Consider the following 14135-nt stretch of genomic DNA (forward strand, 5'->3'; position numbering starts at 1 on the left):
TGATTGGTTTTAACAGCAACTGTACTGACTTTGAGGGTAAAAGCCATGCAAGTGTTTTTTAAAAATATTAACAAAATGATTGTTTTCCCTTGTAAGGTCCATGCAAAGGTAACTGCATTTTCAATGGATTTTGGAAGGGGCATATTATTTTTATACCCTAGAGGCACAGATAGTAACAATTTTGTGTTTCTGGATACCTACAGGAGATGTATAGGCTAACATACACTCTTGAAAATTCTTATTAGAAATTTTCTTTTTCATTGGTGTGTTTAAATACTGAAACACCCAAAAAGGCTGTGGGGTCTTCATCTTTGGAGGTGCTCAGGACTCAGGTAGACACGTCCCTAAGCAACATGATCTAATGAGGCCTGTTCTGGGTGGATTTGGACTTGACGAACTCTGGAGATCCCTTTGAGGTTGGATATTAGGAAAAAATTCATCTCAGAAAGAATGGTAAAGTATTTGAACAAGCTGCCCAGGGAGGTGGTAGAGTCACTGTCCTTGGAGGTTTTCCAGAAATGTGTAGATGTCACACTGAGACACATGGTTTAGTGGGCATGGTGGTGGGTTGATAGTTGGACTAGATGATATTAGTGGTTTTTTCCAACCTTAATTATTTTGTGATTCTGTGATTCTACAAAATATAAATTATTATTCTATTTTCCCATGAAAATAAAAAGCATGAATTTTTACCAAGCACAAAGATCTCAGAGCTGATTCTCTAAGTCCTCTAAAAGTCTAAGTAAACTGCAAAATCACTCAAGATGGGATCAAAAGGTAAAGGTGGTGACATACTAGCCATGCTTCTCTGATGGATCTATAGCAGATTCATTTTATGCTACAGATTTTGTACTTCTTACACTGCAGATTTCTTAAAAAAAAAAAAAAAACACAAAACATTTCTTGGTATTCAGCAATTCAGGATATTCCTTTCCCTTACCAGCCTTAAAGGTGCAACTGATTCTTCTTATTACTAATGACCCACCTGCATTTTCCTGTCCATTACTGGATGATGGTCATGGAATGAACCATCTGCCTGCTGTTGACTAAGCAAGTAGGATACCGAGTTCTGTATGTGACTGTCTTCCACAATAATGTATTCTTTGCACCTTGTGAGTACTTTAACAATGAATGCAGTTAACCTGCACAAAAGAAAATATTTAAAACTTGTGCTGACATATGTTTAATTGAGAGTATATTGATGAGAAGTCAAGCATGCTCAATCTCTGCATAGAATCATATTGAACACAGTGTGCTCACTGGAAGCTGGAGATTTCTTGTGCAACATTAGAATTGCAAGGACAATATGAATGCTCTGTGGCAAATGAAAAATAATCAGGGGCTTTGTATAACTCTTTCATAAAGGGCTAAACATGAACAGAGTCTTAAAAGACTGACTATCCGTGACAAAAGTACATAGGCAATACCATGCTCACTAAATTTGAAAATCATTCCCACCTCTCCCATCCCCCCAAAAAGAATCATGCATCAAATGGTAGTAGTGGAATTTTGGAAGAAAAAAAAGAACCAAAGCTGGTTATGAAAAATACATTTACCAAACACTACTGGGTGTTGTTTTAAAGGCTCCATAAGAACCATCATCCTTCTGAAATTCAAGCAGTCTTGTGTAACCTGTATGAACAAGACAGCACAGAACTGCTTAGAAGATATACATATTTCTTGATAATTTTCATAAATCACTTTTATTAACATGGATGTGTTCAGCATTGATTAGTGAATCGGGTGCACGGAGGTGTTCATCAAAGATGAAATGTCTGGGTCAGTAGACCTTTGACACAGAAAAAAAAGGCAAGGCTTTCAAGGTACTTTGTTTTGTTTGATTTACCAGAGCCATGAAAACAACCTGAAAACTGTAGATATCTGTAGATACGTGGTTAACAAGGCATTTTCTCCATGTGAATGATGGGAAAATTATTCCCCATAACTGAAAACTTCTCAAGTTGTTGACTTCACAGTGTACAGAATAAAAAAATATACAAAATGTCATCTACCCATGTCAGATTAAGGCTTAAAACTCATGAGCTGTGGTTTCTGATCTTGGCTGCTATTTTCTTGACGACATCTGTATAATATCTGTATCATACTTAAATTAGTCTGAAATGATTCACACTCTACAACTGCCCTTTGCTGTTTATTTGATCTGAGTTGACACTGACCAACTTAAATTTTACTTTCTGCTTCTAAATTAGGCAAGGGAGAGGGTGGACTGTGAATGCCAATACTCTGCAATGTCAGATGCAAGCAGTTAGCCACCTAAATCCTCCTCACCAGTTTTGTTTCTCATATCTTTCTGCAGGCTGTCAATGGCATTTCTGCTTGACTGTGTTAAGACAATGCTCACTCTTTTGGCAAATAGCAATAGTGTACAATGTGAGGAGATAACAAAGCCAGTGTTTGTTGTTCTCTGTTTTTTTTTTTTTCCGTGTACCTTTTTCAATCATCTTAATGGCTTCATCCTTTCGTTCAGGATTAAAGTTCTTCCACTGCTCACTGGCATCCAAGTACTCAATAGCATAGACTGTGGGAGCCATTTTCACCATTGTTTGCTCTGCACAGCCCGTCGGCACTTGAATGAGTTTCTCAGTTCCATTGAGACTAAGACAGTTTTCAACAGAATCACCCATAGGATTTCCTGTTGTAAAAGACATAATCCTTAAGACATACAGTATTTCAAGCTGACTGGTATAACATTAATAAATGTGATATTAACAATAGGTTGACACTCCAGCATGTCCTAATTGTACAGTTGTTTGATACTTGTTTACTTATTCCTGAACAATAAAGCAAATTTCTACAGGGCGACATGCAGTGTGGGGTTACTACTGATGGGCAGTTCTTCCCTTCTCTGACCTTAGTGCCCTTAGTCTGGGCACAGTGATACAGAACTGTTCTATCCAATACAAGTGAGAAGGAGCAATCAGAATGAGGTAAGCTACTGGATGAATCTTGGGGCTGCTTTCTTTTATAGCCTGGGTATGCAAGACAGACCATTTGGATCATGGCAGAAAACCTAGGAATGAACAGAGACTCGGTGTTCAGAAATGAACAGCAAAAAAAAAGTCTATTCTCACCTACAGAAAAGTATTGATGGAAAATAATGTTTACCTTTCAGGCTAACAAACATGTGACTCTCAGAACCCGGTACCATATCAGATGGTGTGCTGAGATCCAGTGTATAGGATCTTACTGTAAATAAATAGGGTTCAACATCAAAACTCTTTAAGTATAAAAATACAGTGCAATTTTAGAACATGCTTTTCATTAAGAGTCTCACAGTTGATGGTAATTACAGCGGAAATATTATTAGAAACGTTAAATGGAAATGTATGAAGAAAGGTACTTATAATTCTTTAATTTTCAGTTATCAGTAATTTTTTTGGCTTTTAATTTCAATTCTTTGCTGTTTTTTTTCTTATCCTCTTTTATACACATTAATCAATAAAGCAGAACCCTACTTAATACTATAAGAATGCTACCGTTAAAGAGAAATATAATACAAATCAATTATAAACATCAATACAAAATTATTTTTTCCTGACTCTTTTTGCTGTGTTTTGGATGAACAGTGTTTTTAACTTAAGAAGTATTTCAGCATATTCACAGCAGGCTTTACAACCCCTATTCCTACTCAAGATCTCATTTATGTCTAACTCTTAAGTGTAACTTACAGTCGCTATTAATGCAAACTGTCTGTTCTTCTCTTTGTAAAACACCTTCAGCCTGTACAAATGAAGAAAGAAAAGTAAAAATTTTTGCAGTTTCACACCTGAAATTAAGTTGCATGAAATCCATGATCTTCACCTTTGCCTTAGGCCAGCAGATGGCAGAAAAAAGTTATTTTGGAGTGAAATTTGTTTCCAGGTAAAAATGAAGCTTGAAACCAGAAGTGTCCCAGTTGAAAAATTAATAATTTTTGCTCACTTTTTATTATTACTAACATATTTCCCTAGAAGAAATTCTTTTAACTGAAACCCAGAAAAATGAAACTTCAAAGTTTATTCTCAGCTTTGTGAGCTGTGCAGGTAAATTTGCAGGTGGACTCACTTTCATAAACCAGTTTCCTATGAAATCCACCAATTTCTGAGTTCCTCACGCTGGTAAAACTGAAAGTTTTCCCTTCTGATTTCCACACATCCCTCTTTCAAAAGCCTGTGTTTTATAAAGCTGTTTCTACGGTCAATTTTAACATTTTGGTGTAACACTGAACTCTGAGACAGTGTCGACCTCTAGAAAAGTTATGGCCTGTAACAACAGTAGATTTGCATCATCTCATTCATCATCTTTACCTACCAGTCTCCAATGTTAACATTAATGGTGCAAAGTTTCATATTCTCTACTTTGTGCAGACTGAAAGTGGCCCGCAGTGGGCTACCTGGATGTTGTTATGAGTATGTGCAGGTTATTGTTGACTTTTCAAAAGTCATTTTTGTCTAAAAGGCTCCTCCTCTTCATCATTTTGAAAAAGAAACAGTAATTAGGTAATCAATACAATACCTTTCTTTGCCTGCGTTTGTTTTACCTCTGTAATTGTTAAGCTTAAAGATCCATTAATTAGATATAAAATAGTAGGGTTAAACTTCATGTTCAGCAAAGGCTACTTCCTTCTCAAAATATCACTAAATGAATATATTCAATCTTGACTTCATAAGAGAAAAAGACTTTTTATACATATTGATGAAGCAGGTGGAAGTTAGAGATTAAGAGATGTGCACTCATTGAAGGATGTCATTGCTATGTCATGGAAAAACACATTAATGAAATGCCCACTGTTAACTAGCTATACTTACCACAACCTTGAGGTTCTTTCTAATGCTATCGCTATGCCCAAAATTTGAGTCCAAAGCAGTAATAGTAATTGGAATTTCTCCCACAATCAGAGGAACAACTGAGAAATAGGCTGGTGTTGCTGAGTTCCCCTTAGCCTCCAGTTTCAGCTGCACTGACTTCCCTGTTGCTTCTGCAGTGCACAGCCCCGTCACCGCATCCATTTTCACTGTGACCTATGGGAACAAGGCAATGCCCACCATCAGTACTAAAGCATCACTACAAAGGAAAATGCTCCAGCTCCACCAATGCTGAGATAAGAATGGGAAGTGAGAAACAGACCGAAAAGGAGACTTTTGTTTAAAAAGGAAAGAGCAATACATACATTTTGCAAGACAAAAAGGTTTTTTCATTTAGCTCCCCTGGATTTCCTATGCATGTATTGGCTTATATAGCAAGGTTTATGTAGCAGGGTAGCTGTGGGGTGGCCTCTGCGAGCAGAGCCCATCACTGCCTCATGTCAGATCAGAGCCAGAGCCAGAAGTGACTGCCACTGCCAGAGCTGACCCATGAGCCATGATGGGTGTGTTCTGGGAGAACAGGTTTTAGGAAGGGATCAGTTTAGGAAGGATGGTGTCCTGTGGGAGGGTCCCCACCCCGGGGCAGTGGCAGAGTGACCACGAAGGAGCAGTAGAGATAAAGTGTTTTGGACTGATTGCAGCCCCCATTCCCCTGTGTTACTTGGGGAAAGAAGGTACAAGAGGGTGGATGGTGGGGAAGGTGTAATTTGCTTTTATTTCTCACTGCTCTAGTCTGTTAGCAATAGGCAATAAATTATATTAATCTCCCTATGCTGAGTCTGTTCTGTATGTGATGGCAAATAATCTCCTTGTCCTTATCCTAATCCTGGAGCCCTTTTCCGTCATATTTTCTTCCTCTTTTCCTTTGAGGAGGAGGAGTGAGAGAGAGGTATGGTAAAGTTTACTTGGCCTTCAGTGTGAAATAACCATAATGCTACATCTATAAAATGGGAAAACCATTTCACCAAGAAGTATCAAACACTGGTATGGGTTGCATAGAGAGCCTGTGGAGCCCCTATCCATGAAAATATTCAGCAGTTGACTGGAGAAGACCCTAAGCAACCTGCTCTAAACGGATCTGCTATGAGTAGGAAGTTGGACTACAGACCTCTGGAGGTGCCTTCCAACCTGAATTGTTCTGTGATCCTATGGTCTGTTCACATTAATCTTCACTGGCTGTGAAATTAGATAGCATAGATAATTATACTGCATAATCTTTGAACCACAGGGAAGCATTCATGTAGGTCCCAGCATGCCTCCATTCAACACAGCTCAGAACACGCTGGTCAGGCAGAGCGGGCTGAGGGACTGGAATAGGTAAAAAGAGCATCAGTCTGAAAACTCAGACGCCCAGTGACAGCTGAAGCCACGTGCAGAGCTGACTGGGTGTCAGATGCAGAGAAAAACTGGCTTTACATTTTATGCACAATTAATTTTCTTGCTAACATACCAGATTGTATTCTCATACTTTACTTCCACATCTCAGATGCCTGTTTTATCAGCTGCTGTGTGTTGCTCAGACAGGCACTCAGCAACAAAATAGCTGTTTTCTTCAATGAAGTGGGAGAAGACATGTCCAAAAACAAGGAATTTAGTTGTGTAATGTGGTAAAAAAATGTGTTTCATACAGTAGGTTTGATTAGCAAGTAGAACTGGATCCTGTTTTTGGGAAGGCTTTCAAAATGGAATCACAGTGTCTGGGCAGTGAAAGGTGGTTGGGTCATTTGTATTGCTACATAGCAATCCATCCATTTACCTATCTACATATGTATATCAGAGTAATTGGTAATATTACCTGGAGATCATTGGGCAGATAGTTGTAAATCACTGCTTTTATTTCCAGTTGTTCATGTCGTTTAACTGAGTATGGTAATCTCAAGGACACAAAAAAGTCTTTGAAAACATCAAAGGTGTAGGGGTCAGCTATGCAAAATCCTGGGATAAGTAAAAAAACAGAGCTGAGAATTACACACTTAACATCAGTTGATAAAAAGTTAGGTGTCTGGAATAGCAGCCATAGTTTTTGATAGGTAAAATTTGGCAGAATTATCTGTAGTTTTTGTAAGTTAAATGTGGCCCAGCTTTCTTGCAGAGGCCATGTTTAAAATATAATGACCTTTCCTAGACTTTTGTAAATAAGCTCCATGACCATTACCTGGGTGCAGATGGTTGGTACCCACTCCCAGAAATATTAAAATATAAAGTAGTATTATCATCACTACATTTCTTGTGGCCTTGTAGCCATTGGAAAGATAAATTAGACTGTTTAGAGATTTGAAAAAGAAGGCAACTTTGATTGTTCAGTCCATCCTCCTTCATAGCCCACTTCACCTTGTTTTCAAAAATGTGTATTTACCCCTAACTTCCAGTTGAGCTTTAATATGGCATAAAAAAGAATAAACATCATGGAACAAACACTTGGTTGTTTTCCAGTACAGATTATCTCACTCTGAAAAGCTGACATTGCATCTCTGATATAAGAAATACACATTCTCTATTCATCTGCACAAAACAAACCCAATAAGATAACAATATTTTTACCTTTTTGGGGAGATATGCTTATTGCCTGGACTTCCCAGCTAGTTATAGAGTCAGGAGCAATGTTGGTTACACTAAGAAACACAAAATAAAATGTATTAGGATGGATGCATGATGTGTAAATGTTGTTATTTGTCAAAGTTTGAGTACTGTAAGGTAAAAAATATTCCCTCAGTTCTGGAGACAAAGTACTTGGAATTATTCTGAATTCCTCTGCACTAGATAACATATAAACCTGATATTTATATACATTTTATTATACAAACTTTGATGTATTCATCTAGTTAGGTAATTACAGTACCTATGGTTTCCAGGATTTTTCACTTCTTTTAAATACCACCACCAGCTTTCAGGAAAATAACTGCGCAAATTGAGAGTCATTTCTTCAAATATTTCTTCTTCCTCATCATAGTCTGTAAAACAAAAGTGAGATTTCTTTTCTGAAGACTGTTGTTGCTGACCTTACACTGTCTTGCTGAGCCACTGCCAAAGAAAAAGCAGCATTGAAAAGCAGTCTGAATGAATTCAAGGGGGTTTCATCTTATGCATTTCAAAAAAAAAAAAAAAAAAAAAAAGCAATAACTAATGACTGTCATTCAAAAAAGAACATTTTTCTTTCAATGTTCAACAATTGCATGGTGCCAAGCAAGAAACGATTCCCCTTAAGTAATGAGTGGCAAAGACTCTAAATATGATCATTTTCAGTGTGAAGGTTTTTTTTTTTGGCGGCATGGGCTGTTTGATCAGAGAGAGAGACGCTGGGGAGAAGAAAGGGAGAAAGGCAGAAATAAAATTGCCCCTGGATGAAGACAGCTTTTTAGAGCTTCTTGGGAGTTATTGTGATAGCACCACTGATGAAATAGCTATGAGTGATTAAACAACCCTTAGCCTCCCTTTGCCCCTCTGTGAAGGGTAATTTTCATTAGACAATTGCATATCATTTTTTACTTCGTGCTAAGCTCACTGCGGTTCTCCTCTTCGCTGCCTCCTCCTTCCTGAGGGCTACAGCACTTTCACAGCAGGCCTTGAAAGCTTCTCTGCATTCAGGAGAGCCAGCCACTCTTGTTAACCTTTTTGTACATGAAAACTTCATGGGATTTAACTTCATTCCATCTTCACAGCATTTCCGTAGACCAGCATCTTGATATTTGCTAACTGCAACATAATTAAAGGCCAGAATTAGAGGTTTGGAAACAGCAGGAAGCATAAAGTTGTTATTCATTGTGTTCATTCCTGTTGTTATTTGCAGTTAAGATTAATTAACATTGAAGCAGTCTATAACCACAGACCTGTGCTCCATCCTAAAATCAGTCCACAGAGGAGCAAAGCATAGAACCTATCACATCTTAAATATACCAGTATAAGCTTTCTCTTTGAATTGAGAATGTGGCACATTGGAATTAGATATTGTGGTACAAACAGTCATGCCTGTATTCTCATTCTAGAGGAAAATGACCTATTTCAAAAGTTAAGAACATCTGGTTTCAAGTCCTGGTGTCTTCTGGCAAGGAAATACCAAATATCACCTTGATATCACCTATCCCCACTAGTCCTTTCGTGCCACCCATGTGAGTGGACATACCAATTCCTAACATTTTCTTCCGGAAATCCAAAGATCTCTTCTGCCTTCTGGTAGCCTGGAGGCACGTATACCCTGGGAAAGCAGAACAGAAGAGTTTGGTTTTGACATGACAGTCTGATCATTCATGTCAATCATGGAAGACCTATATTAGGAAACATCTCATTTACAGAAGACCCATAGCTTACAGTCCCAGCCAACTGTGGCCCGACACCAAGTGAGCTGGGTACCAATGGACCAGCAGCCAACATCTAGGCTGTCTGAGCTGCCAGCACAAAGCTGAAGAACAGGAAAATAAAAATCCACAGGGACTGCAGCTCTTGCAACAGCATGATAAAATGTTTCTAATTGTTAAGCAGTCAACTCTCCCAAGTGTAGATTGATTTGTACAAACATCTAAGGTAAAGGACAGGTTCCACTTACCTTCCCGAACATTGGATTGAATTGTGTCTGATAAAAAGGCAAGACCAACATCAGTAAAAACTTGAGCACTATCTGCACCACCGCCTGCAGAACATCCAAGATCATATGAATTCATTGCCTTAAATACCTGCCAAATAAAATACCATCCATGGATTGTACATACTTGCAAGTTTGTTATTACTATTATAATGAAATTCTCATTGCCTTTAACTTGCAGAAACTTGGTATAAACTATACTTGGAAACTGAGATTAAAGCTGAGGGATGTTTTAGTTGTGGAATAACTTCAATTAATGCTTTTTTTTTTTAATTTACAAAATTGTCTGCTGTAACATGGAAATTCCCAAACTTCTCATTTGTATGCATCTTAAATTGCAAAAGCAAAAACACTTTCAAGTTTAGCAAAGTTTGGATTATGCATTTAATAGCCATTGATTTCATTTTGATCCTCTCATTAGTCATGGAAAAATTTTCTTGGCTAGCAAGCATGATATTTTCTTCTTAAAGTTATCTTACTTTTTTGGATGTGAGTTTATTTTTCTTGTTCAGAATAAATACTGCTTTATCAACCACAGCTAAGGCAACAGTTCCTGCATGGTCCGTTTCAATCTGTAAATTGATGTTGTCTGTTGGTTCATACATCTCATGTTCTGTTCTCACTTTAATCTAAAAAGAAAATATTGAAACAAAAATGTCACATTTGTTAATAAAATGCAGGCACTCTTTGGGCAGACAGTACTGTCAGCTGTGTCTGTCATCAGCATGAGGTTGGGGGATGTTTCTGTTTTGCCGTGTCTCTGCTCAGGATCCTACCTTTTGGCAGATAACTCCCATTGGGGCACTGAGGAAGGTTAAAAATGTATCTGGACGTTATCTTTCAATGGGATATAAGCACCAATGTGAATTAAAAGTATGTATAGGGGCTTTGCTGAAGCAGGACCTTCATAAAATTTTGTTATTTTCCAGTGGAAACAAAAGTCATTTTGAATGACTGACACTTTTCAGCAATTGTGTTTCATACTATTGTGAAAAATGTTCATAGAATCATAGAATCAAAGAATGGCCTGGGTTCAAAAGGACCTCAAAGATCACCTAGTTTCAACCCCCCTGCTGTGTGCAGGGTTGCCAACCACTACACCAGGCTGCCCAGAGCCACATCCAGCCTGGCCTTGAATGCCTCCAGGGATGGGGCATCCACAACCTCTCTGGGTTCTTTTATTTTTTCCTTTATAGTATCAAAAAGGTGGAGAGAAAAGGTAAAAAGAGTCTTAGATAAACTCCTATTTTATCCACATTTCATTTTTTAATGGAAGGAAGGAAAAAAATGTATTTTTGAAATGCCACAAAAGCTTCAAAAAGAATAAAAACTTGAAAATTTACATTAAATTCTTTTTTTTCCCCCAATAAATTCACTTCACTTTCTTACATTCAATGAACATCACTGCAGAAAGAGAGAGTTCTCAAGAGATTCTGTCTCTCAGGAGTCCAACTGGTGTTTTGCTGTGGCACTTACATACAGGGATTTACCTTTATAAAACTACGTTTTTCATCTCTTTGAAGCATAACATGTCCTATAGAAAAAGACTCTCTCTGACATCGTTCCTGAGAGCCTTTACCAGCTGTACCTTTAGTAAGAATCACAATGATTCCTTTTTTAAATAAGAAGGAAAATTTCCATCATGCCTTTCACCTTTCAACCCCAGGTCTGCGCTCTCTGCTGATATATTTTTATTATTATTTTGTAATACAAAACCAGAAGCTACTTGCTCTGAATTTACCTTTCCTTCGCAGACATCCATAACATCTACCCATACAGAATCAGCAACAATCTCCTGACGGCCCTGGTTCGCAATGAAGTAGTAAGCCAAGAAGCGAAAAGCAGGCACCATCTTCTCAGTGATTTTGAGGTTTATTACTTTGTTTGAGGAGGAGACCCTTCCCAACAGCTCAGCTTGTCCCTTTGCTATAACCTATGAAGTAGAAAGAAACATAAGAGAGATCAAGCATAATGAATACACAGTACACATTACACTGTCTGATTTTATAATCTATATGTATTACATGTTATATATATTAGATACATTGTGTATATTATATATATTTACTATATATCTGTATATATGTAATTTTCTGAGGCCATTTTTGTTTGAATTGCTCATGTGCCCGGTTCCATGACAAATGCCCTTAAACCATTGACAGAACTTTATTCTGTAATAGCACCTAACAGTTTTAATTCCCCAACAGTATCAACAGAATACTCAACAGGTCTCCTCCCCAACAGGAGACCAGCACAGTGCCTCCAGGAGAGGAGTCTCTGCTGCACTGGTCCTGTGGCCCAGGTCTGAACACAAGGCTACCACCCTCCACTCAGCCTCACTGCTTGAAAAGGGGCTCAGAGATGGCAGTCTTACTTCTGTGTTCTGCAATAACAGGTCATCACCCTCAGGAGGATATCAGCTGTATTTAATCTATCATCTGTAGTGAATATTTCAGATGATGTGGAGGGAATGGAACGGGAGGTTTTACCACCCAAGTATTATTCAGTGTAAGGTATTACAGCCTGGCACTTAAATGATTTCTGCCCATTTTGCACTATTTAATTATTTTCTTCCTATTTTCATGGGTTGTGAGTAAATAAAACACAGGCAGCTTTCCTAAATGCACAGTGAGTGGGCTTGAGGAAGGAACAAAGCTATGCTGTAACATCATCTGAAATCCTCTCAGCCTTCATTTAAGGACCAAAGTTTGGGAATGAGCCTCATTACTGAGCTCTGGCAGTGCCCCCATCACTCTGTCTGCCCAGCTCTGCTCCTTCCCAGAGACCAGCAGCAGCAATGTCAACATTGTGCTCAGCCCCCTGATTAAAACAACCTCTCTAAACCCAAATTTAACTCCTTGGGATACAATTATTCCAGCATATAAGGGTCCTATTAAAAATAAGTGGGAACTGTTGCCATGGTGCTTATCAGCCTGGGAAATTTAAGCTGCCAAGGGAAATCATGAAGAGAAGAGAGATAAAGGAAGCTAAACATGTTTCGCATACAACAGATTTGCTCCTGGAGTGTATCTGTGAATGCATTTGTCTCCTTCAGCAGAATAAATACTTTGCACGCCTGGTCCTGGCTGAGCAGGATTGTTTCCCAGCTTTTCCATCTACAGAAGTGATCTTTTGTTCCAGTTTCAAGATGTTATTTAGGACCATAACAGCCAATGTCTTCAATGGCCCTTCATCTTCTTTTGGAGATAACTATGACCTGCCTGTTAACTAACATCAATTGCAAGTAATATGGATCCATGGCAATTTAAGAATCATGCATTATTCATGTAATAAGCAATAGTTATCCTCAAAAGGCATTTTCAGAGATATTCAAGGTCCCCTAGGGTATGACTGGGTTTTATATTTCTAGGGGTAGAATCTTAATGTATATAAATGATCTGCTCTCAGCGAGGTAGACTATTTTGTAATAGTTAAAGAGAAGGTATCTATAAGAATTATATCAATAAAAATAGTAGGCTTATTACAAGAAAAGAGTTCAGACTGGATGGAGTGGGAGGCTCTCAATTTAGTATTTTTAATATATACACCCACATAATTATGTAAATCTTATACACATGCACCTATTTGCTCTAGACTATTCGAAACTGCAGACCAAAATTTAGTCATGTCTTCTTACTCAGAAGAAAAAAAAAGAGATTACAAAGTTGTGTATATTATGTTCAAAGATAAATTAAAATTTATGTAAATAAAGTCACAAAAATATTTTTGGAAGGGACTTGTGGAAATCTCTAGTTCAGTTGTCTGCTCAAAGATAGGCTATCATTGGCATAAGTAAGTCAAATATGCTGCTCTGTACATGAGTATTGAGTGCTTCTGAGAGTGGCAATTCTCTGAACTCTCTGGGGAAATTATTCCAGTATTGTATTCATCACTAGTAAAAAGATTTTTCCAAAATTAATCTTTCAAGCTACAGCGTGTAGACTTTGCCCCTGGTTATATCATACAGCACCACATAGGAAAGTTTGTCTCTATTATGCCTGTAATCTCTCTTCAAATAATTTGAGGTAGTTAGTAACTCACTCAGCCTCTTCCACAAGCTGCACAAGCCCATTTCCCTCAACCTCTCTTAGTAGGCTAGGTGTGCTAGAACGCTGATCGCCTGGGCTGTGCTAGATGTTCTGGAGAGTATAGTTTCTAGAAGAAATTACTGATACGCCACTATTGTGTTTACCATGTAATAGAAGTAGTCAATCTTTCCACTGCCAGACTGATGAATGGCATTTAAGGTGACTCGTAAAGTATCTCCAGGTGCCAAGACAGTATGTGGGATGCTGATGCTAAGGTAGTTGCGGGTAGCAGACTGGTATCTTTCAGCTCTGATACTGGTTTCAGGTGATTCTAATCTTTCTTTTCCCTCTTCAGCCTTTACCTGTCAGGGGAGAAAAGGACAGAGTGAGTAAAGTGTCCCTCAAGAGACAACATGCAGTGTCTCTCTTAATTCATATCTTCCCAGGTTATTCAGGAAATGCTGAGAAATGAGATGAGTAGCTGCAGAGACCACATTAGCAGAACATGGCATCAAAAGACCAAGGATTTTAATTACTTTGACATTATTTTGTCTTTTGCGGTATTAGTGATTGATATTTTTCAGGTATGGCTTTTTCTGAATCAGAATAAATAGCTTAAAATCACAGAGTGGTAATTCAATAGCTTTTTCCTGTTTTTATATTGTG

General features: G+C 38.1%; 1 protein-coding gene across 1 annotated transcript in view; it reads right to left on the minus strand.

Annotated features, from left to right (window-relative positions):
* The window catches only part of LOC110388225 (complement C4-like), a 53724-nt gene that overhangs the window by 15858 nt on the left and 23731 nt on the right, over nt 1-14135 (minus strand). Inside the window, exons 13-27 of the mRNA XM_021377297.1 lie at nt 13634-13831; nt 11183-11374; nt 9921-10070; nt 9406-9532; nt 8986-9057; nt 8352-8558; nt 7705-7816; nt 7407-7477; nt 6661-6800; nt 4809-5021; nt 3690-3741; nt 3127-3207; nt 2450-2653; nt 1557-1632; nt 986-1142 (exon numbers count right to left, since the gene is read on the minus strand). Coding sequence (XP_021232972.1) covers nt 986-1142; nt 1557-1632; nt 2450-2653; nt 3127-3207; nt 3690-3741; nt 4809-5021; nt 6661-6800; nt 7407-7477; nt 7705-7816; nt 8352-8558; nt 8986-9057; nt 9406-9532; nt 9921-10070; nt 11183-11374; nt 13634-13831 — 2052 coding nt within the window. The remainder of the gene's footprint in view (nt 1-985; nt 1143-1556; nt 1633-2449; nt 2654-3126; nt 3208-3689; nt 3742-4808; nt 5022-6660; nt 6801-7406; nt 7478-7704; nt 7817-8351; nt 8559-8985; nt 9058-9405; nt 9533-9920; nt 10071-11182; nt 11375-13633; nt 13832-14135) is intronic.

This window comes from Numida meleagris, chromosome 1 (assembly GCF_002078875.1).
Source record: "Numida meleagris isolate 19003 breed g44 Domestic line chromosome 1, NumMel1.0, whole genome shotgun sequence".
NCBI lineage: Eukaryota > Metazoa > Chordata > Aves > Galliformes > Numididae > Numida > Numida meleagris.